At 44.0% G+C, this 15,006-nt stretch overlaps 1 protein-coding gene across 4 annotated transcripts in view; it reads right to left on the reverse strand.

The window, feature by feature from the left end:
• The window catches only part of CSNK1G1 (casein kinase 1 gamma 1), a 70,700-nt gene that overhangs the window by 2,997 nt on the left and 52,697 nt on the right, over positions 1 to 15,006 (reverse strand). For 2 of the 4 annotated variants that reach the window (XM_084817010.1, XM_084817008.1), the window contains one exon: positions 2,429 to 2,486. In XM_084817010.1, the coding sequence (XP_084673136.1) occupies positions 2,432 to 2,486 (55 nt within the window). In that variant the 3' untranslated portion in view covers positions 2,429 to 2,431. Of the gene's footprint in view, positions 1 to 1,462; positions 1,546 to 2,340; positions 2,487 to 15,006 lie in introns of those variants that run through there. The other 2 variants (XM_084817007.1, XM_084817006.1) reach the window with 2 other exon arrangements.

Below are 15,006 nucleotides of genomic sequence, written 5' to 3' on the forward strand. Positions count from 1 at the left end.
AATGGACCAGCACTTTGCACACATCCTCCATTTTCATGCAACTGAAATATTAGCTTGTGGTAGAAAAGGAAATACTACAAGTAATCCAGACCAAGCTGACCTCTAGTTGCTATCATGAGCCCACAAAAACCAGAGTTTTACTCGGAGGATTTGGAAACAACCCTACAGTGAATTTCTTCAAAGTATTTGCTCTCTGAAGAGCTTAAGTATTTGGCCCAAATGCAAAATAGGAGTTGAATATTTATTAGCCTGCTTTGAGAACATGAAAATGTTCATTCATAAGAAAGCTAGATCTCCTGAGCAATGAAAAAGTGGACCAGAAGCTTTCAAACAATATTACGTAAAAACTATCATGAAGGGATCTAAGGGGGGGGGGGGGAGAGCTAACTTATCTTTTCCAAAAAGAAGCCTTCATTTAGAATGTAGCTTTCCCCTTTTGCAAACTCCAAATTGCTCTTCGGTGGAAGAGAACTAGACTGTCTTGTAGAGTGGAAGAAAGTTTCTCCTTTGAATCAGAGTGCCAGATACTTACAGGGATTGGGAAAGAGAAGTGTAAATGCTGCTGCACTCAACAGAGCTGGGAACATACAAGCTGGAGTGTTCCTTCATAAAGTCCTACCTCTGCTCTTCCCCTGAAATCAGGCATAACTGCTCATGGTAAGAGGGAAGCAAGGGTCAGTTTAGGAAGTGGCATGAGAAACATTTAAATGAAGAGATAGTAATTAGGAGGCATGGACAACAAAGGAGAAAAATCTCCCCTTTCTTATCAATGACTAAAGTTGAAGACTTCATGCTTCTAAGATGCATCCCAAATGCAGGGAAAAGGCAACAGATAAAACTCAAAGAATGGATGCATAGGTCTCTAGGAAAGATGTCTTATGGGGAAAAAGCAAGTCTATCTTTTGGCTCAGGGACTGGGGACAGAAAGATAACCCAGAGCTCAGTAATGGCAGCTTCCTTTATATACAGGTGAGATTTTTAGATTAAGAAGAGTGCTACAGCCATTGAAAGAATGCTTGAGATTGACAGGAACCAAAATAATCAGTGCAGAGGGAATTTTTTCTTCTCCTCCCTGAGCAGGGTCTTCTTTCTGTAGGCAAGGAGCTCTCACACTCTCTCGCTATAAGTCAGAAAAAATAATGGTCCACCTCCTGGGGAATGTTAATAAAAAGTCCTGACTGCATAACTGAAAGAACTGCAGGTAATGCACAGACTGCTCTGCTGAAAGCCACATGTTCTTCTATTCTGTACAAATGTCTTGGAAAAACCTTTGCAAGGTCTGATTAGAGATGAAGTCTAAGGCAGCGGCAGTGTACTCTCCCCAATGGAGTAGCTTTGCTCCCTTTAAATGGACAAAAGTGCCTCATTCTTTCCATTTTCACTTACAGTAGTCTGTATTTGCATTTCTGTGATCTACCCCGAGTTCAGCCCAGCTGACTTCTCTCCCTCTTGCCAGCAGAAAGACTTCCAATTCCAAGCAGGTTAAGTCAGGCACCATGGAGAAAAATCACAAGAGGGATGTTCACTGACAGCTAGAAAGGGCACCTGAAAATTCAAGTAAGCTTCAGTGCACAACCAACGGTGGAATCTAAAAGCCCCAGAGTAGCCCTAGGGGGTTCCAAATGTGGCGGACAGGTTAGGTCAAGAGAGGCTTTGCTCTCATATATAAGCTGAACATGTGAGCCAGCATCATTCACACTCACAAGGAAAAACACACATACACATACAGCATATGCATACATAATGCTAAAAAATAATTAAAAGTGCAACAACGTAAGTTCCTTTAGAACAACTGACACTTCTCTGTAACCATTCTGAGAAGGGAGACGTCAGAAACCAGTAAATCAAGGCAACTGGAAGAGTAGATTGCAATTATCTTGCTGTTGGGTTACTACCATGGAATTCATTGGGAGTGAGATTAAGAAGGATCAGGTCTAAGCTGCCAGTGCAGCTGAAACTCAGCCATTTGGAGAAAGTGGAGCTGGGCCCTCACAAGAGCATTCTCTCTTTACCACCATTTTGACCCCACAGTTCATAAAGCCCCTCTCTGTTGGTGGTGGGGAGGGGGGAAGCATATTGAGAACAAAACAGAGAAAGGGAGCTGGAACAAAGCACATTCACCAGGAACGCCCCCTTTGCCGAACCATTGTACGGAGAGGAAGGAAGGTGGCCAGCCAGCCTTCCAACAAGGGCAACCCCGTGCCTGAGAGGATGCAGTCCCGATTCCAAAAGGAGCCTCAGGCATGGAGTGAGCAAGGGAGACCATTTAGGGAATCCGCCTGGATGTTTATTTGGGAATTTCCCCCTCCTCTCTTTTTGGTTTAAAGTGTCCCTTGTTTCTTGTTCTCTCCCCAAGAGAAGCCCCATTCAATAAGACGTGGCAGGAACAGCAGGTAAACAAAATCCCCCAAAGACCTCAAGGAGGCACCTGTCATTTCTGGCGCTGGGAAGACTTCCTCCTTTTCCTCTTATAGAAGCAGCAGCACCTGGGGCACAAAGAACACAGCAATCAGCACAGAGCACTGGGGCCCCCAGCAAGCCCTCTCCTTCCAACACAACATGTGGGACGGGGTCACCGTCTCCACTCTCAGAAACACCCAAGGTGCATGCTCCCCATACCCACCCTCTCCTGCAAAAACAAACCCTGATGGACTAAGCGGCAGGGCATTTTGTAATAATCGCCACAGCATTCCAGGGACCCATGTGATTTTTCAAGGGCTGTATGAGCTTGAGAGAGTTACTGCAACCCATTCTAGCCTCCAGCTTTGTCACCATTTTCCACACCAACTACATTTACAGCTGGGAACATGAACACTGCATCTTCCAACAAAAAAGGTCGCAATCCAAAAGGCCCCCTGGGGCAGTATACTTCAAGGAGGACACATTTTTAACCAAATACGTCTGCGGAGATGTTGCATTTACTATACAATAAACTAACAAGGCCTCATTTGGACAAGCAGGATGCTTTCAGACTGGAACTGTGGCTAACTACTAGGATAATTCAGATGCATGAAGAACCTCGCATGAGATGATGTTGAAATAGATGGACCCACATAACACAGGCTGAGAAAAGTCACCACAGTTGCCTACAAATACACTAAAGAGATTGAAAAGGAGTGTGAGAATTACTTAAAGCAGGAACATGTGGAATAAAGATCCAGCCCTAACACAGGTTTAGGTTGTCTGATCCGGAGTTTTCAAAACATTTGAAGTAAAATACTAGGGCAGTGACTTGAACAAGGAGTCACCTTTGTTGTAAAACAGGTGGGAAAACAGACTTCATAGGAAAGGAGACTTCAGACGATCAGTGTAATCTATGATTAATCAGAGATCAGATAGTTTGCCTTACAGAGACCACCATAAACTCTGGTTCTAGTCATAGGAAACCTCACAGTTGAAACCAATGTCAGTAAGTCTTTGAAATGTGGATCTGCCACAGTACTAGTGGGATTCGAACGTATTCATTTCTTCAAGCCATTTACACTCTGGTGTATGACTGTCAAAGTGAATATCCTGTATTCCCAATGCTCAAAATGATTTAAAAAAATTAAATACAGCTTTTCCTTCTATCAATGAGTGGTAGTTTAATTGTTAAATTGTAAGTTCTCATATTTAAAGGACACTGCGTTTTTGCCAGCGTCCCCCAGAAAGAGACATAGGGTTTGGTAATATGCAAATTTCACCAATTAAAAGCCAGAGTAAAATCAATTAAAAATATCTGAACTTGTTGGAAGACCAAATATTTAAGAGTTCTAATTGGAGGTGCCCATAGCAGCCTTTTATGGTTTAGAAACACCTCCCTGACTGGCCCTCTGCTATTTGTGGTTAGAAGAATATCACCCACAGTATTCCCACAGATTAGATAGGACTTCAAGTGTTTTTCCTTCTTTCTTTGTTGGAGGTGGGTTGCCTTCTAACCCAATCCATCTGGACTTGTTTGACAAAATGTTTTCTACCACATCAGCTTTCAGACTGTGCCTTAGCTCTACCACCCTCTCTCCTCCACCAAATGAAGGAGAAAACCATTAGTCATCCAATACAAGGAAGCAAAAATATGAGGGCAGTTGTCTTGACTGTTGCTCATTTACATTCTTGAAACAAGGACCAGAGGGGGGGGTGGGCGAGAGACTTTGCCACATGTGACCATGAGGTGCTTTTACGTTTCTGAAAAAGAAGCCAGAATAAAAAGTCCATGCAAAACAAGAAGCTGTTGCACTGGTCTCATAGTGCTGTGCACGAGAGGGAAAGTGGGGATAGGAAGAGGCAGATAGCCCAGTGTGTTCCACTGAGGTGCAATCAATATTAACGTACACAAAAGTGAGACACCCACTGTATTATTAGAGCCTACAGTGTCTTTGTCATAGCCTGCCTCACATAAAAACACAGATGTGGTCCTACAGGTCCCTGATGGCATCAGCTAAACTTTGTGTCTCTGTTTCTAGGTTATTCTAACGGTTTATAATCTATTGCAAAAAAAAAATTAGAAAAAGAACCTCAACAAAATTGTGAAGAATGTAGTATGCTAGCAAAGCGTCTATCAGTCTAATCCCGAAGTGTGCAACTGGCTCTTCCGGTTCATGAGTAATCACGGTTTATCCACATCCCAAGTCTTGCCAGTACATTTCAGAATTTATAGAAAGTCTGTATCTTGAGATATGAAAGTAATAAAGTTAAGCTAACATAGAGAATTACATATTCTCCATAATTAATTTCATGTGTAAAATGTGTATCCTTGGGTACATCATTTCATTGTATTTATTGTTAGCAGAGGCATATAAACCATATGATCCTGTAAGTGGATAAAACCTCAGAGAAAAACAATTCTACAATAAAAGAGAAAGGTTACATATCTAGGTTTTGACATGGTGTATTTTAATCAATGATAAAATGAACATCAGAAATGAAGGAAGTCGATCTGTAAAACCTGAGAGGCATGCATGAAGCTAGGGGTGACTTATGCTGCACAGATGGCCTCCATTAAAGATGACACAGGCTGGATGGTTGACAGTACCAGACAAACCAGTTTCTTATGAGAAGCCTGGAGTGGACACTGGGTGGCCTTCACCTATGAAATGAATTCACTATGAAATGAAGCAGAGACACAGAGTCACACAGAATGACGGAATACGGGAGATACTCCTTAACACACCCATTTCCCATACTCTGTGTTTCCATCTATACCACGGGTGGGCAACTTTAGAGGGCTGGGGGGCTGCATTGCCCCCGCCCGCAGAACCCTCTGGGGACTGCACTGCTGGAATCACAGTTATTCTACTGGGAAACAAGGTGTGGGGGAGAACACATCTTATTTCCCATAAAAATCAGGCTCTCCATAAGCTGCTAAACAGCTGTTTGGCGAGCTGTGTGGAGCGCCATTCTGCAGTAAAACAGGGCACACAGTTCCTGTGCACCCTGTTTCTCTGCAGAAACAGCGATTCTGCTGGGAAACAAGGCACATGCTCCCTTTGCGCCTTGCTTCCCAGCAGAATTGCTGTGGACAATGGTAATTTATGGCGGCACAGAAGCACCAATTTTTGGCAGCACAATAGCAGTGACGACTAGGGGGCCACACAAATGGCCACGGTGAGCTACCTGCAGCCAGTCAGCCCATGGGCTACGTATTACCCATCGCGATCTATACGAACAAGCTGCAGCAGAAGCAGCTGTACAGAGATGGTTTCTAATGCACACGATGCATAAGTCCATTTTTTAAAATGGAAGAGTCGCCGCAACTCCCCTTTCCCAATATTCACACAGCCAGTGACAGGGTAGAAAATTTTCCATTTCATGAGTTCATTAGCCTGTGAATTTGGAGGATGATGGGCATCCTATGCAGGGCAAGAGGAGCACGGAGGTGATAGTCTCCTTTGCACTCCTCTAGCCCTGCATTTTCGCTAGATGGGCGATTTTGCCCATCTAGCTGGGGTTCTGTGGAACAGGGGGAAGGAGACTGGGGCAGCCGGAGGATTCTTCGTAAGCCAGCTGCCCGGGTCTCCTCCCCTTTCCGCCCACAAAACTACCCCTTTCCCTCTTCTCCGAGCTCGCATTTGCAAGCTTGTAGAAGCAGCTGGCATTGTTCTCTCCACGCCATCTGTGAGGGGGAGGGGGCAAGGAGCTCAGACTCCTGGGTCTGAGGTCAGAGCACTGTCCCTGGCCTCGGATCCAGGAATCTGTCTAGGGTTCATAGGATTGCTCTCTTAAATAATAAGGGAAGTGTACACTATTGTCTTTAAACTTTTACAAGTATTCCAATAAAAATTTCTACATAATATAACATTTAAATCACATTAAGTGTGTTTAATCTTTTTCCTCGAATATTTCAGGTCACAAACTTGTGGTGTATTGAGACAAAAAACTAATATGGGGTACTTTTTTAGTGTTGTAATTTTACTAATATTTAGTAAATATGCTAAATTAGATCACTCTCTGATGCAAACTGAAAAAGTTCTGTGGCAGATGACCCTATGCAAATTAGCCTAATTTGCCCAGGAAAACTTTCCAGAAAATTTTCCAATTCAAAATTTTCTGGAAAATCCACATCACTGCACATGGCAGAACAGTCTTGTGAAAGAGTTGCCACATTATAAACTTGCCGGATTAACCATACCCCGACCAGGTTTTTCAGCAATGATACAACTTGAGATCTCATTGTTTCATGGTGATGGCTTCACAACACCACTCTACCACATACATATTGAGAGTCACCTAATTCTGACTTTCGTTCATAACGTGGCCATGTGAATCGGTTCCAATACAATGGAAATGATTCCATACAAACCCTTGAATAAAAATGATCTAGAGCTCATGTCAATAGGTGAACGACGGTTTTTCGAACATGCACCTTTGTCCTGCCCACCAAAAGATTATTGGCCATGTTGGCTGGGGCTGATGGGAGCTGTAATCCAAAACATCTGGACAGCCCCAGGCTGCCTACCCCTGGTGTACATACACACAGTGTGATTTGAATTAATGTGCCAATTATGGTAGCAGGCCAAGTTCATAATGCAAAACCATACGCACAGTTCTATACACACACACACACACACACACACACACACGTACATATGTGCACAATCCTGAATAGGTAATGATGCTGAGTGCTGCAAGACAGCATAAGTCCTCTTCAATAGCTTCCAGTAATAAACTATACTGACCTCCAGTTTGGTTTTGGGCAAAGTGCTGGTTTTCAACTTATAAGTACCCTGAGATCTGAATCTCCCACATAAATTTAGTTGGTCAAGATTGATCAGCTACGGACCCTGCTGTTGGCAGTTTGATGGGTGACTATCAAAGAGAGGGGCCTTCTTCACTGTGCTACTATAAATATATTGTACTACTTATTATAAAATTCTCTACCCAAGCATATATACTTGGCACCAGATTTTAAGTGCCAGGTGAAGATAGTTATTTATCAAAATTTGGGGTAGGTTTTAACTAGAAGGGCTTCTGGATATTCAAGTGCTGCCATGAGTTTTGTCTTTGTACATGTATTTTTAGTGTTTTTATTGGTATAGGTTTTTAGGTTTATAAGATGTGTTAATTATCAATTGTAACAGAAAGGAGAGCATAATTTGAAAAATACAGACAGAGAGCTGCTAAGGTATTTAAGAGTTGCATAAGTCAGAGAGGCAGAGTGAAATGTCCCTAAGGCATATCAAGTACAAAATATAAGGTAGGGTAGTAGCAGACACCGCCAACAAAATAGCCAGGGTTTTTAGGTTTTAATCTCAGTGGTTCACAGCCTACCGTATGTGTTTTTGATTGAGTAGTAAGCAGGCATCCAATTTAAAGTCAGTTTTGCTTTCTTTTTTGAAAGATCAGGCACCATTATAAGAAGGTCTAAAGCAGGGGTGTTGAATCCAAGGGGTGAATTTAATTTCGGAGAAGCTCTTGGGGGCCACATTCCTGTAGTGGGTGGGGCCAAAATTCCCAAAACACCAGCATATTTTAGCTTAAAGCTCTTTCTGCCGGTAACTAACCCTTGGGAGAGGCATTTCAGCATTTTAGAATGGGGAAAAAACAGTCCAAAAGCCAGGAAACCACCAAATGATCAGTGGTCAGGGGTAAGGGGGTATGGCCATCTGGGGGGCCAGATTGGGTTTGTGGGCTTGAGGTTTGTAAACTGTGGATCAAGATCCTCTAGGACTCTGCCAGTGATCCATTACTCCTGAGTGTCAGGAGTGGTATGTGCATGCACTCACACACAAAACACACACAGACTTCCACCCCATAGCCCACAGAACTCAACAAGCAGAGACAGAGGAAGGAGCTGTTCAGTTTCTGATATTCAGGTTAATGTCTAGAGAAGGCAGTGTGCCTATTTAGGTAAAGACTCTGCGTGCATGTGTGTGTGTGTGTGTGTGTGTGTGTGTGTGTGAGAGAGAGAGAGAGAGAGAAGGGGTTAAGACAAGCACCCTGTTGAAATTTTTAATATGCATTAACCTCAATAGATTCACATGCGTCAGCGAGTTGCATGCAGGCATCTTCACACATCTCTAACCTGCCAAAGAGACATTGGCATAGGGTTAGGGAAAGTCCCCAAAGGTAGAGAAAAGTCCCAAAAGTTTTCAAAAATGTTCGTAACAAGGACAGGACACGTAATTTTGCTGAATGGAAAAAAGAGGGTTCCATTGGCTGTACCAATTTTATGAGGAGCATCAACCAATAAAGATGGAGGCTTTAAAAGAAAAGTTGGGCAACGTAACATTGCCCTGGCTTTTGAGTTGCCAACTCTGGTCCTTTTTTTAGTTCCACTTCAGTGAAAAATGAGGCCATTGGAAGCCTAACTATGTTTGAAAAATTAATGGTAGGGAACTCGGAAGAGACCCGGGGATTTATTTCTGTAACATACAAACAGTTCCTGAATTTCACATTTGATTTAACCACTCCACAAAAAACTTGGTGGGAAACAAACTGGAACTTTAAAGTAGATGACTATGACTTTGAGCAGAGCAGAGCAAGCTGCTCCAGGGACTACAGAAGCAGGCAAGCTCCCAGAGAGCGAGCGAACGAACAGGGGGAGCAAACAGGAGTTGGACAGGGGAGTTGCAGTGGTTGAAGAGACAAAGGAAACAAAGGAGACAGAGGCTAAGAGGTAAGTGGGTTGCAGGAAGCCCAGGGGGCTGTCCTTTATCCTTCTGATTGGCTGTGAGCTCACCAGGTGCTTCTGAGAGCTCCAACTGAATTGGAGGGGTGTGGCCTGAGTACTCCCAGCAGCTGACTGGGCGGGAAGCTTCAGTCTGTTTCCCGCCTCCCAGCTGAGCAGAGCAGAGCAGAGCAAGCTGCTCCAGCTGGTCCAGGGACTACAGAAGCAGGCAAGCTCCCAGAGAGCGAGCAAACAGAGCGAGCGAGCAGGGGGAGCAAACAGGAGTTGGCCAGGGGAGTTGCAGTGGTTGAAGAGACAAAGGAGACAAAGGAGACAGAGGCTAAGAGTGGGACTCTGCTTTTAACCTCTACTGAGTAGAGGAGCAAGCACAGGCTAGTCTAGAACAATCACAAAGCTAGACACAAAAAGGGAAAAGAGGCTATGGAAGGACAAGACTCTCCAGTGGTGGTGGCCTGCAAGGTGTGTGCAATGTTTGTTTTCTTGCCTGAGAACAACATGGCCTACACCTGCAACAAGTGCAAGTTGATCACGCTGCTGGAGGAAAAAGTAAGTGGACTGGAGCGGCGACTGTCGACCCTCCAGGGAATAAGAGAACACGAAGAGTTCTTGGACAGAATGGGGGAACTACAGCAGCAAAGGGCAGACCAGAAGCTTGAAGAGCAACAGCAAGATGAGGCAGTGGGAAATGCTGAGGTGAAGAAAAATGGAATAGAGGATACTTTAGAAGGGGACCCCTGCTAGTTCAAAAGTTTTGAGGAAACAATGGTCTAAAGGAATTATATTAAGATGTTCATCAGTTTGGGGCATGGGCTTCTGCTGCTGGTGGTTGATCAGCAGCGGAAGGGAACATACTTTGCATGCACAAGGTCCCAGGTTCAATCCTCTACAACTCCAGATAGGGCTGCAAGATTCTCCTGTCTGAAACCCTGAAGAGTTGCTGCCAGTGTGTGTAGACAATACTGAGTTACATGGACTAATGGTCTGCTTTGGTATAAGGTAGTTTCCTAGGTTGGGGTGGGCAACTCTGGAGGGCCTGGGGGCCAATATCCGCTCCCTGGAACCAACCAGGGACCACACATCCCTGTTGCTACCAGTGCCAATTCAGCAGTGAGAAGGAGGATTCATTTTTACTTTAAAACAGGGAGCATAGGGAGTGTGCCACTTGTTTTAATGCAAAATCATGCTCCTGAAACCCTGGGAGAGTGCCATTTTGCATTAAAACACGGTGTGTGCTCCTTGTTTTAAAGTGAAAATGTGTGTGTGGGGGTGTCACAGCTGCCACTGAAATTTGGGAGCAATTTGACAGGGTAGCAGCTATTTGGGGGGTTCCAGTGCAGTAGTCTCTTTTAAAAGCCTCCCTTCTCCTGTTTCACCCAGAGGGCATTTCACAACCTTCAAGTTAACACCTCCTCCTGGAGCAGGTGCTATCCCAAAGATTCTGGAATGTCCTCTAGGAGACAGAGAGAACAGGCATTCACAGTGAAAAACGTTTCCTTTCTCTGTATAAGTAAACAGTATAATCAGTATGCTAGATTTCAGTACCAGGTGCTACACCAGGTTAAACAGCTTTTTGCAGAAGGAGACCATGTAAATGGCTTTTCATCCATCACAAGTTTCCCCCCAACTCCGCAACATTCAGTGGCAGGCTTTAACATACTTGCATGAAGTGTTGACTTGCATGCAAAGATGACAGAGCAAATACATCACTCCTTTCTCTTTGCACTGACAGTGATACCAAGAACTTACTCCAAAACGGTCACATGCAGAACACAGGCACAGCCTCCCATAGGGCTTGATTTATTTGATTGGACTGGATACAGCATCATCTATGTATATGGTGCTTTACAAAGAACAGGATTGACAGGTCCCTACCCCAAGGGGTTTACAATCTAAAATCAAAACAAAAACCAAACATAAGGAAATTGGTGTCTTTTGAAGGGCAAAATTAGCAGGAGTAAGTAAATGGAAAACACAATAAGCCAGTGAGCTGGATGTTGCTTATTCTTGCTCAGGAGGAACCAAAAAGTCTAGGGTCCTTTCCGGGACAAGCTATATCCCATGGTTTGATAAAAACCAAGATTTGAAGCACAAAACAGAGCAGTTCTGAGGAAGGAGCATGCCTTTTCTACAGCAGTACCACAGAAGCTATTCCAAAAAGTAAATGGACCATTTAGAACAGCAACTGATGCAGCTTGAGATGCTGCAGATAGAACAGAAAACTAGGATAGTCATTTGGTACACATACGGGACACTTTGAATTCCAGTGAAACCCTGAGACCTGGTTATTTAGTGGCAAGCTCTTAAAAAACAAACCAAAACTAAAGAGCCAGGTATATTTTATACAAAAGTGCAGATAACCATGACTTTTACAAAGCATCTCAGAGTGTCCACTGCTCTAGTGCCAGCTATACCTACTAAAAAAAAATTACAAGCCCACTTGTTTGTGCGGTTTTTATTTACCACAAACAGGGAACTAAATGCACATGTGTAGTAACGAAGGACCTTGTTTTGTAAAGGCTGCACAGTAGCCAGTCCAGGAAGGAAAGACATAGAAGCAGCAGCATCTCCAGAGTGCACATGTTCCAGTCAGTCTGACAAGGCTTCAGTAATGGCTTGAAGTTCAATCACAGTCCAAACAAAAGCAAGATGTGTCAAAATGGTTAAGCTACTTCCCCACTCGTGAGATAAAAAAACTTGGTATATATGTAGTCCAAGGGTGCTTCCAGACGAGGCTTTTATTGTGCAATTGCCTGGACTCATTCACGCAATTTTATGTCTTCTTCCATTTGTAAACCTTCCATGTTTTCCAGCTGCTTCTTCCATCTTTTTTCTTACCAGAAAAAAATCCATTAAGAAGGGAAAGATGGAGTAGCTGCACGCCTTTTGATTTTGGGCACTAAGTGTGCTTCCAAGACACCGTGATTATGAGAGAAGTCCGACAACAGAACCTTTGTACATCTCAGCCCCAAGAAGGGCTAAGGGGCACACAAAGTTTATCCCAAAATAGTCAGGCTATTTCCAAGTCACCTACAAAGTTAACACACTAAGATCGAGACATCCAATGACTGGGAAAAGTGTGACCCATTTACATCTAATGCATCTGTCTAAACTGGGCATGAAGCCTTGTATTTAAGCACTTGGCTGGTCACCATAGGCAACAACAAATTCTATAAAGGTGAGCAAGCAGAGGAGGGAACAGCACTCCATCCCTCTTCTGCCAGCCTGCTTCTGTTTCCATGTCCCCTCCTCTGTGGCCAGCATGGAAACACAGGCTAGTAAACACTGTTCAGGCTAATAAACTTTGTAAGACTATTTACAAGGCTGGTTTTTCTCACAAAATGGAAGCAAGTGCTCCAGCACAGAGTACAAACCCACAAACAGAACAGAATGTTAGGATGTGGAAGTTCTATTACTTCTTCATATACCTGAATGAGTCTTTGGACAGGGAACAAGCTGTGCGCTTGCATGCTCCCTCCTCCTCTGCACCTTAATTCAATACTTCATCGTTTATTAAGCCATAGTTGTGGGGAGGCAGGGGGGAGGGGGGTAACATAATTACCAGTAGCAGAAAGAAAGAAGCAATCTATTTTTGCGGAATGCAAGTTGTAATAGTAACATTGCAACTAGCAATGAATAATTGGTTCAGTAGCCATGAAAATCTACAACACAGCAGCACATCTGCTAAAACAAGATTAACTCTCCTTCAGTTCCTACTCTAACCACTTCTGTCTTCTCTCTCCCTAATGCCATCAACACAAAGGCAATTAGGGCAGGTTGCACTTTCAGTAAGACAGGTTTGGGCAACTTGTGGTCCTCCAGATGTTTTGGTCTACAACTTCCATCATCCCATGCCATTGGCTATGCTAGCTAGGGCTGATGGGAGCTGTAGGCCAAAAGATCTGGAGGGCCACAAGTTACCCACCCCTGCCTAGGGGATCAGGCCAAGTGAGATGTAACAGAGGAGAAGGCCCCATGATTTCAACTCAGAACCTGTTACATTGCTTCAATAAAACCATATCTTTCCACCAAGACGTATGCTGCAATGATCTGCTCTTTCTTTCAGCGCTGCAAAAATAGTTCCTTACAGATAAGGAACATGTATGCAAGTGAGACATAAGACAGGGAAGGAACAGAGCAGCCAAAACACTGCATTCTTAATGTGCTAGGTTTTGTAGGTTTGACTGCCCTTCCAAGCCACTTCTCCTCCTGGCAGAAGGGCCTCACTAGCATTGAACATTTAACTCTGAATTTGCAGTTTTATCTGGGACTGCCACCGGTAACTGTATCCAATGCCCCTTGCAGATCAATGGTACCATGAACAGTAACAATGAAGGCATTTTCCCATGGCAGGTTGTTTGCTCTCTTATATCTGAGGGGAGGGGAGGGGAGGGGAAGGGAAGGGAGGACCCCTCCCCAAAGGCTGCAGCAGATATCCATTCAGATACTCAAAGAGGCTCAGTACCAAGCTTTCATTTCCATATGGGCAGCTGGCTATTTCTTCTTCAAACACTAACTCTCTTCAAGAAGAAAACCTATCCAATTCCACACAGTTTCAGACACCTTCAGCATCCCTCCTGCTTTTAATTAGTGCAACAGTTGTTGAGAAAGTTGGATAGCAAGCAGCTCACAAAGGGGAATCCGTGATGTTTTCTCCAATCAATAATCCAAGGTAAGAGCAGTACCGATTCCTCTCCCCATGGAGAGGGGGCAGGGCACCTCCACGGGCTGGATGGGGAACCTCCACAGACCAATTCAGCCTGTGCACTGGAGGTTTCCCCATCCCTGATTAGAGTCCAGGTGAAAGGTACGAGACAGACCATCTCTTTCGCAGGATGGGGCATATAGTGTTTAACAACTGCTACTGCCCAGCTAGAAAGGAGCTGCAGCAAAGTAATAAATCTCGTGCATCACGACAGGTAAGGAGAGGTTTTCCCCTTGTTCCAATGGCTGTCAAGCCATGCCAAATCCAGCCAGAAAGGTAACCAGCCTTTTCCCATAGTTACTAGTTGTGTCTCATGGTTGCTGCAGCTCAGACAAGGACCCTTTTGCTTATTCTGATCCCATCAGGGCTCAAGAGAATTAGTATAGGTTAAGACGACCTCTGATAGAACAGCTGCAGAGTAAGTCACACACAAAAGCTAGAGAGAAGACAAGTACTGGTGATAGTGACCATGGACAGCAACTTTTCTCCAACCTGTAACACCACCATCTATGCAGCCTTCAGGCAGTTTAGCCTCTCTGTCCTATCGCCACTACCACATAACCTGAAGTCCTAACCTCTTGCAAAGCTCACTTTGTTGCAAAATAAGTTGATGCCTCCTCCTTTGCCACCATATTGCATTGCTAGGTCACAAATTGCTTTGCTGAATGATTCAGAGCAGATTACTTTTATGCAGTCTGGGATACAATCCTTCCTTTCCCATAAGGCAGTCCTGAGAATCATATTGCTCCAAAAAGCATCGTATATCATGTAGCAGTTCTTCAGTATGTGGGATTATTGTTGGAACAGAAGTTTGATCAAGTCACTAAAAAGGAACAGAGAAGCCTATCTAGGCTACGATGTATACCATTTTACAAGCTAAGAGGCCTATAAACATTCTTCCTTGCAAAGTACAGGAAGTCACGGGCAGGTGACTACCTGGTTCTGTGTTGTATTAGAAGAAGCCTAGATCTATATCAGACAAAAGATTAGGGTTTCCCAGTCCAGAAGCAAGACTATTTTCGTACTGCAGAATCCCAGCTATGGAAATTCCAAAGTGCACCACCCTCCCAAGCCACATTAATTACTGCAACACTGCTAATATGCAGCTCCAGTAAATCAAGGATTGCAAAGAAAGAGTCAAAGATCTGTGGCAAGTGCACTGCTTTCAGGAGAACTGTGCATTTTTGTAAACGTTATT

This window comes from Heloderma suspectum, chromosome 11, assembly GCF_057233095.1.
Source record: "Heloderma suspectum isolate Gila_16-S chromosome 11, 16-S_ref, whole genome shotgun sequence".
NCBI classification, from domain to species: Eukaryota; Metazoa; Chordata; class Lepidosauria; order Squamata; family Helodermatidae; genus Heloderma; species Heloderma suspectum.